Raw genomic sequence first — 9,253 nt, forward strand, 5'->3', positions numbered from 1 at the left:
ATGCTCAGAACTCACTCTTTCCTGAGTACTTGGACCCAGAAAAGAAGCATGAAGTGGCTTGGGATCCTTGGGCTGGTGGCCCTCTCAGAGTGCCTAGTCATGTAAGTGCGGGGACTGTAAGTGGCATCATCTCTCTTTCTGGGGTCTTCCTTGTCCTCTTATTCTTCCACCCATCAGGGTTAGAAGGGAATGTAATCATTCCCTGACACTCTTGAAGTTCAACTCTCACTTATTGATGAGTACCGTGCCATGGGCAACATGGGGCCCAAGGGTCTTGGGGTAGGCCTGCAGGGCTGCACAACTCTTGGGGTACCGTCACATCATGACCTATGTGAAAATGGCACTCCTTGGGATTGCTCAGTGCACAGCCTGTGCAACTGTAAGTGTGGTCCTATGAACAGCATTTCTCCTGTGATTGCTTCTAGGTATTCTCTCTGCTCTCTCTGCAGTTCTGTGTATGTGTCTGTGTCTTCATCTCTGTATCTCTCTCCTTTATCTCTCCATCCCCTTTGGATGTCTCTGTGCATGCAGAACTCTCTGAGTTTTCAGTTTTTTTGTTTTGTTTTGTTTTTTCTATTTTGACTCTTCCTTGCTTCTCTAGCTTCTTAATTTCCCTAATTTATTCCCCATCTCCTGGCTTCCTCTCTCACCCCTCTCTTCTGCTGGAGCCCTGGAGAAAGATCTGGAAGGCTACTTCTAGGCTGATTTACCTCTAACAAGCAGTGTGACCACAGCCAAGTCACAAACTCCCTGCATTTCAAATTCCTCCCCTGTAAAAAGAGGGTAATGATCCCCCTTCAGACTCCTTCCCAGAACTTCTTAGAAAAAGATACAGTGGGATGGCAATAGCAATGGGAAGGGCTGTCATTGTGGACACTTCTTACATATCAGGCACATTATATACATCATCTCACTTAATACCCAGAGCATTCTATACGGACGATAGGAGTTATATTCTACCTTTGTACCTACCGAGGGGGAAACTGAGACTCCAAATGGTCATATGGCTTACCCAAATTATACAACAGAACCTGTATTCAAACCTAGGTCTTTGTCATGGTCTTTTCATGGCATCCTGATATGAGAGGACACTCATAAAAATGCTTGGAATATACACAGTGCCATTACAATGCAAGGTGTGACAGTCGTACTATAACACAGACAGCTGATTGCTGACCCTTCTTTGTTTCCTTTTCCCAATGCTCGGTGAAAGAATCCCGCTAACAAAGATGAAGACCATGCGAGAAACCCTCAGGGAAAAAAACTTGCTGACAAACTTCCTGTTGAGGAACAATGACGACAGGTCCCAGAATGTCGCCCATGACCCAAAATTGTCTCTTCATCCCCTGAGGAACTACCTGGATGTGAGTGTGTTGGGTGGATGGCACTCTACAGCGCCCCCTGGTGCTCTGGCCTGGCACTGGGGTTCATCTGGAGGCGCCAGGCGGTGTGGTGGGGCTAGGGCTCCTGCAGGAAGCAGAAACACTGGGGAATACGGACCCCATTCCCAGAGAAGAGGGCACTCTCATCCTCAACTCTTGGTCGGTGGTAACTGGGCTCGGCAATGACCAGGTGGCAGGTAAACACCCATTTCTTGCCAAAGATATGCCATTAGTTTGAGGGAGATTGTTCCTCCTGAACTAAGTGAGCCACTGAGTTACAGATGAAAGGTGAGCCGTGTCTGATCAAAAGATAAAGCCAACTGCAAATCAAGATTGAAACCCCAGGCAGACAAAGTTCAGCCTCCGCAGATCCAAGGACACCAGTAAAAAGTTACTGAGCCCCTATGGCCTGTGACGCCATGAAAATCTAACACTATGGTTATTGTTATTGATTTTAAAAAGGTCTCGTCTCTTCCTCAAGAATGCATAGGACAGCCTGAGCGATAGGCAAAGAGTAAATACATGTCAAATAAAAGCGTGGTGGTGATAGGACATGGTCTGAGTTCAGAGGAGGTGGCCTGGGGTGACCTAGGAGGGCCAACTGGAGAAAGAAACAGGCTGGGCCTTAAAGGGGGGACTGGAGAGCTTCTCAAATGAACGCACCAGGACTCGCCTGGAGGCCAGTGCTTAAGACTCTGCGCTCCCACTGCAGGGGGACCGGGTTCGCTCCCTGGTCAGGGAACTAAGAGCCCGCCTGGAGGAAAAGAAAGAAAAAAATCAAATGAAGGCACCGGTCTGAGCAGAGGCTGTGAGGTGGGGCGGTTGGAAAGTGATCTCAGGAGACACGGGACACCTCGAGGGAAGCAGTACTCTGGGAATCGAGGGCGGCCAGGGCAGCCAGGTCTGACCACACCACCCCTCCCCGGCCCCTGTAGCTAGCCTATGTCGGCAACATCAGCATTGGAACGCCCCCTCAGCAGTTCAAGGTCGTCTTTGACACCGGCTCAGCTGACTTGTGGGTGCCTTCCACCTACTGCGACAGTGTCCCCTGCTGTGAGTACCTGCCCCCCCCCCCGCCCATGTTGTACTCCCCCTCCCACCCCCTTCTCCGTCCTTGGCACCTGACGGACACACATCTCTTGTGTCCGCAGATACACACAATGTCTTCAACCCTCACGTGTCCACCACCTTCCGGCTCTCGGGCTTCCCCGTCGACCTCACCTACGGCTCCGGGAGGATGGTTGGATTTCTTGGCTACGACACTGTTCGGGTAACTGGAAACCAGAAGCTGAGTCAGGGCTGGCCCTGGGAGCAACCGCAGCTTACAAAACAGATGCAGGCCCAACTGGGAGGGCCCGTCTTTCCCAAAGTCCCCTAGTGGCTGGCCGCCCACCCCACAGTGTTGTGTCCCTGGGGAGACAGTGTCCCTGCTGACACACAAACTCCCAGAATGGCTGACCCAGAGAGTGGCTTGAGGTGTGGGTTTGCAGCTCCTTTGCCCATGAGCAGCTCAAGGTTCCTTTTGCTGGGAGCAGGGAGAGAGGGGAAAAAAGCACCCACTCTTATATCCTCAGGCTGTGCCAGGTATTTTCACGGTAATAACTCGTTTATTCCTGCAGCAACCCCACATAGCAAGTGCTATGATTAGCTCCACTAGACAGATGAGGGAACCGAGGTGCAGAAAGCCAGGGCCTTGCCAAGGTCAGGCATCAGGTAAACGGTGGAGCTGGGCTGGCCAGTCAGGATTCATCAGGTGTGCGGTACCTGGGGAGAGGATAAAACTGATCTTGGGCGGTTGCGGGGAACTGAGGGCTTCGGAAATCCAGACAGGGAAAGCAGGGGGCCACAGACGTGGGAAGGGCCTGATAAATGGGGGTCCACAAGAGGGGGCCTTTGAGAGCCTAGTGAAAACTATAGCCTGCATCCCCCAAAGGGCCTGAGTATTCTCTCTCTCTCTCACACACGCAGACGCACATCCCCAAAGCGTGTTTCCCAGGCAGAATTTTCATAAGCACCCTGGCAGCGACATTGTAAAATGGGCTTCTGTCTGCCTAGGCAGATGCAGAATCCACAATGCATTGCGATGCATTCAGTCCATTTCTGTCATCACATCATAGTGACGCCGAAGAGAAGACTCTCCTGCTCTCTACTCATTCTGTCCTCCAGTCGGAACCATTTGGTCCTGTTGAGTCCCTGTTTTTCCACCTGCATAGGAAGCATGAGGCCAATTTCGCTCGCTTCACATGGTGTTTGCAGGATGGGCAGGTGTTGGTTCAAAGCCACAGCCCAGCACAAATGGAACCCAAATTCCAGTCGCAGCTTGGTCTAACTATCTGAGGTCAACACAGGGCACAGCCAGGCCGCAGTTCTTCTCTGCGGTGCTCATGGCATCTCCATCCCAGCCCAGTCCCAGCCCCCCTTCCCAAGCCTTTATGTGGGAACACTCTCCTCTCCCACAGATCGGGAAACTTGTCGATGTGGTCCAGCCGTTTGCCCTGAGCAAGGCGCAGTTTGGGTTGGAGCATGCACCCTTTGATGGCATCCTGGGCTTGGGCTACCGCAGCCTCGCCATCCAAGGGACCACCCCTGTCTTCGACAACCTGAAGAGACGAGGCGTCATTTCTCAGTCTGTCTTTGCCTTCTACTTGAGCACGTAAGTCTGAACTGCACAAGCCCTCTCTCTAAGTCAGCTGTAAGATGCTTTCAGTTGCATGAAAAGTTGTAGCCCAGCTGATCCACAAGTTTCCTGAGAGACAGTCTAGCCCGGGATAACTATGGCCCCAGGGCCACATCTGGCCCTGCCACTGGTTTTTGTAAATAAAGTTTTATGAGAACAGAAGCATGCTCATGGGCTCAGGGGCAGCAGCTTGGTCCAGGGGGGTGTGAAGGGAAGAGGGAGAGCAGTGGAAGATATCAGGATACAGGTTGGAGGAAAAGGCAACAGGATGTGCTCATGGATTTCATATGGGAGGAAGGATAGGGATGGTGGGAATGTTTCCTCCTCACTAACATTTTACCCGGATCTCAGAAGCAGCTACACAATTCGCAGGTGCCAGCGCGAAATGAAAACGTGGGACCTCTTGTTCAAAAAGTATTAGGAGGGGGTTCCCTGGTGGCGCAGTGGTTGGGAGTCCGCCTGCCGATGCAGGGGACGCGGGTTCGTGCCCCGGTCCGGGAAGATCCCACATGCCGCGGAGCGGCTGGGCCCGTGAGCCATGGCCGCTGAGCCTGCGCGTCCGGAGCCTGTGCTCCGCAACGGGAGAGGCCACAGCAGTGAGAGGCCCGCGTACCGAAAAAAAATAAAAAATAAAAAAAGTATAAGGGGGCTTCCCTGGTGGCGCAGTGGTTGAGAGTCCGTCTGCCGATGCAGGGGACGCGGGTTCGTGCCCTGGTCCGGGAGGATCCCACATGCCATGGAGCGGCTGGGCCCGTGAGCCATGGACGCTGAGCCTGCGCGTCCGGAGCCTGTGCTCCTCAACGGGAGAGGCCACAGCAGTGAGAGGCCCGCGTACCGCAAAAAAAAAAAAAAAAAAAAAAAGTATTGGGAATTTCAAGACAGGGATAGCAGAGGCTCAGGGCCCTGCTGAGTGTGAGGCCCCATGGGTGGCACAGGTCACACACGCTGGTGAAGCCAACCCTGGGTGAGTCTGAACCCACACCCTTGGCGCCCTTGGGCCTCGGCTTTTCTGAACAATGATAGGCTAGGCGAGGGGGCAGCCAGACCCCTCCGGCACGGTGTCCTCTGAGGGTATCTCTGAGCACTCTGGTTGCTGGAGGGGACCGGGCCCTCTTCAGAAGGGTGGGTGGTCGGAGCCCAGCCAGGCTGCCCAGCTTCGAACCCCTTCTGTGCCACTCACTAGTCGGTGACCCACCTCGGACAGGTCCTCAATCCCTCCGGGCCTCAATTTCCGTCTCTGTAAAATGGGGACCCTAATAGTGCCATGGATGGGTGGAGAAGCACAGCCCTCAGACAGTGCCTGCCGTTATTCTCCCACAACGAGCCCTCCCTCTTCCTTCTCTCCTCAGCCAGAAGGAGAATGGCAGCATTGTGATGTTAGGCGGGGTGGACAACAGCTACCACAAAGGAAAGCTCCAGTGGATACCAGTGTCCCGACCTCACTACTGGCAGATAACCATGAACCGGTAAGCCCCTCCCTCTGAGGGCCACCCCAAGTGATGCTCCCACACGTGCACACGGACACATGCAGACACACAAAGAAACGCACAGACGCACAGTCACACACACAGACATATGCTCCACCCCCAAAGACACACGTGTAAGCACACGCACAGGCACACAGATACACACAAAAACACACACAGATACACACACCACCCATGGGTTCATAATCACCCCAGGCCCCTGACCAGGGCTCTGACCAGGGTCCTGAACAGGGTTCAGAGAGACGTGTGCAGCCCAAGAGGGCTGCACCCACCACGCTGGAAGGCAGGGAGCACGGTTTGAAGACCCTGAAGTGCAGTGAAAAGAGGATCAGGGAGGATGTCACCAGCCTGAACAGGGTTGTGATAAGTTGACCAACTGTCTAGGGCTACCCGGGACCCAGGGAGCTCTCACTACACAAAACTACCAGTTTCAAAACAGGGAAAGTCCTGGACAAACCAGGAAAACTGGTTTCCTGAGGGAGAAACTCCCCAGCAGTGGAGAGAGGTTGGCTGCATTCTTGAGACCTGAAAGCAACTCATACAAAGAGACACTCGCCCCACCCATAGCCACCCCCCATCCCGGGCACACAGTGGGGCAGGGGCTGTGACAGAGAGAATCAGGAAGCCGGGATCCAGGAGTGGCCTGAGAACAAGGGGCAATAATTGACGGGATTCTCAGTGATACCCTCAGACAGAAGCTTCCGTGTCCTTTGGAGGCCCCTGGGCTAGCTCAGGCATCGCCTGGCCGCGGGCCTCAGTGTCTGAGCTGTGTGAGTGGGCCATGCTGGGAGACAACCTCTCCCAGGGCAGCCTGTGTCTCTGACACCCCTACTCTCAGCATCTGCTGCCCCGGAGAACCTCCATCGTCACTGTGTGGGTTGACCCGTTATCGGTCACACAGCACATACAGGGCTCTGGTTGTTCCTCATCCACTTTTTCATTCATTCATTCATTCAACAAACATACATTGTGCATCCGCTGTGTGCTAGGCACTTGAGAGAGGCACTGAGGCTACAACTTGCCCTTACATCTAGTAAGGCAGACGTACATGAAACGAGTCACACACATAATAATGAATTTCCACTTCGGTACATGCTAGTAATGAGGAAGAGACTACAGAGAGTGACCAAGACAGGAGCCTGATCTAGTCTGGGGGTGAAGACTTTCCTGAAAAAGAGACAAGTAAGCTGGAACCTGGAAGATGAGGAGAAATTAGCTAGACAAAGGGGATGGGGGTCTTCTAGGAAGGGCGAGCAGCACGTGCCAAGGCCCTGAGGCACCAAAGAGCCTGATGCACTCAGGAGCTGAAAGGAAGTCAGCGAAGGTTAGGCGACCAAAGCAAAGGCAAACAGAGGCAGGGCGTGAGCTGAAGGGAGACAGTCAGGGAGGGGGGCGGTCATGGGGGGAGACTTCACAGTGATCCTGGTGTCCACTCTGTCCCACTGTCTCCCAGCATCACCATGAACGGTGTGGTTTTTGGTTGTGTCCGCGGCTGCCAGGCCATTTTGGATACCGGGACCTCGTTTGTGCTCGGCCCGAGCCGACTGGTCACCGCCATCCAGATGCTCATCAGCGCCAGCCCTGTCGGTCACGAGGTGACGGGTCACGCCACGGGGTCACGAGGTGAAGGGTCACGCCACAGGGTCACGCACCAGGGATCACCTGGGCCAACCTCTCTCCCTCTTTCTCTAACAGTATGCGGTTTCATGTAGCTATGTGGCTCGCCTGCCTACAATCATCTTCAGCATCAACGGCAACGACTACCCAGTGCCCCCTCAAGCCTACATCAGAAAGGTGAAGGGCCAACCCTGGTGGAATTGCAGGAACCCTTGGGCTCCTGCTTGCAGGAGGGGGCCCTCTGCAGGGCAAGCCACACCATTGCAGATGCCACGGAGCCCCTGTGGCTGGGCCAGTGCCTCCCACAAAACCAACCACTTGAGAGTAAGGGGCAGTCTGGGACTTCCATCATCCTGAAATAAATGGAACACTGCCCCGTGCTGGCCTGGTGCGAGGCACAAGGAGAAGGGAACACTAAGGGCCTCTGCCCTCAAGGAGCTTCAGTTCAACCTGAGCCCTCAGATAGATGAACACGGAAAGTCAGCTCTAGCAATCCCTGCAATAGGCCAAGGGACAAGTGGGGTGGGTGGCCACAGTCTCAGTGTGTTGTCCCACCATAATGGTTAACGGTCTCCCTCCCACCTCGAAGGTGTCCTGCTTTGGATGACAAATTACATGGCGACCCTCGTCCTCGCCTGCGACTTCCCCTTGCTAAGCCCCACTTCCCACTCTGTGAGTTGGGGTACCAGACCCCTCTGTGGGGAGGCTGCATGCTCCCGTGAATTAAGGGTGCACAGTGACCGCACGGCCCTTGCACAGGGTTGAGGCTTAATGTCAGTTCCCTGTGGGCATTCAGAGGAGGCTGATGGCCTCAAAGAAGGCTTTGAGGAAGAAAGGGAATGTCAGTCATTCTAAACCCCCAGCCTCATGGAGGCACGAGGAGGCCTGCATGGGTCCAGGCGAATCTGCACTGGACCCCGTGCAAATGGCACCCCCGGGGGCTGAGCCGAGGGGTGCCGGGCGCAGATTAGAGTGATCAGGGCTGTACACAAGGGGAGCACCAGGGTGAGTCACCCAACCCGGCCTGGAGTGGCCAGGGAGGGCGAGCGTGGGGCCAGGAAGCCTTCCTAGAGGGGCTGAGCGCAGTCTCTAAGAACGGGTCGTGGGGAAGAGGGAGAAGCAAAGGCATTCCCTGCAGAGGAAACGGAGAGCAGGGTCAGAAGGAGTGAGGGGAATTACAGGCCATCCTTGCTCTTGTTTAACATTTTATTCAAGTATAGTTGATATACAGTGTTGTGTTAATTTCTGCTGTACAGCAAACTGACTCTGTTATACATGTGTTTGTATCCTTTTTCTTCTTCTTTTCCACTAGTTGATCACGGGAGCTTGAATAGAGCTCCCTGGGCTCTACAGCAGGGCCTTGTCGTTCACCCATCCTCTCTATAGTGCTTTGCATCTGCTAATCCCAAACTCCCGTCCTCCCCTCCCCCAGCCCCTCTCCCTCATGGCAACCACATGCCTTGGCCGTTCTTGGTCTTGGATGGGCACCCCACTTCCGCAGCTGCTGAGAGAGCCACTTGGTTCTCACCAAAGGAGGGAGATAAAACCGAGAAGCTGCCGGCTCCGGATGCCGAGAGGGTGGCAGGTAAGGGCTCAGGCTGACTGCTGTGCATTTCCGTCTCCCCCAGAACCTTCAGGGCCAATGCCTCAGCAACTTTGGAGGGGGCACAGAGAACATGAGCCACTCGGAGACCTGGATCCTGGGCGACGTCTTCCTGAGGCTGTATTTCTCGGTTTACGATCGGGGAAACAACAGGGTTGGCCTGGCTCCCGCAGTGTAAAGGCTGGGGCCGCTTCAGCAGTCAGGCCCCCTCCAAACACACACTCACTCACACGTAGGGCACTCCCACCCAGGGATGGCGGGGGACTGTGGTGCTCTGCAAAGCCCCATTCTCAGCAAAGAATAAAAGTTTCCATTCTCAACGGTGCTAAGACAAATGGGTGCCTCTCTTTGGGTCGGGGAGGTGCATCATGACCGGGCAGGATCTGAACCACAAGTGAGAGGAGCCCAACTCCAAGTGGCTTCAAGGAAAGGGGAGACTTACTGGAAGGACACTGGGGATCCGGGACACAGGAACCACAGCAGAGGC

The 9,253-nt window shown here is 54.5% G+C and overlaps 1 protein-coding gene across 1 annotated transcript; it reads left to right on the forward strand.

The window, feature by feature from the left end:
• Positions 1–8,944, forward strand: LOC132429230 (pregnancy-associated glycoprotein 2-like). The gene is made up of 9 exons (XM_060017449.1): positions 1–101; positions 1,214–1,364; positions 2,318–2,435; positions 2,534–2,652; positions 3,842–4,035; positions 5,409–5,525; positions 7,000–7,141; positions 7,242–7,340; positions 8,792–8,944. Exons 1-9 carry the CDS (start codon positions 1–3, stop codon positions 8,942–8,944), a joined length of 1,194 nt encoding a protein of 397 aa, XP_059873432.1.
• The last annotated feature ends 309 nt before the right edge of the window (positions 8,945–9,253 follow it).

This window comes from Delphinus delphis, chromosome 8, assembly GCF_949987515.2.
Source record: "Delphinus delphis chromosome 8, mDelDel1.2, whole genome shotgun sequence".
Lineage (NCBI taxonomy): Eukaryota > Metazoa > Chordata > Mammalia > Artiodactyla > Delphinidae > Delphinus > Delphinus delphis.

What these genes read in the sequence shown, in the direction of transcription:
- LOC132429230 (XM_060017449.1), top strand. Translation starts at nt 1, where the DNA reads ATGCTCAGAACTCACTCTTTCCTGAGTACTTGGACCCAGAAAAGAAGC. An exon ending in CTGCGACAGTGTCCCCTGCT is followed by an intron (nt 2,436 to 2,533) that starts GTGAGTACCTGC and finishes TTGTGTCCGCAG; the next exon opens with ATACACACAATGTCTTCAAC. An exon ending in TTTGCCTTCTACTTGAGCAC is followed by an intron (nt 4,036 to 5,408) that starts GTAAGTCTGAAC and finishes TTCTCTCCTCAG; the next exon opens with CCAGAAGGAGAATGGCAGCA.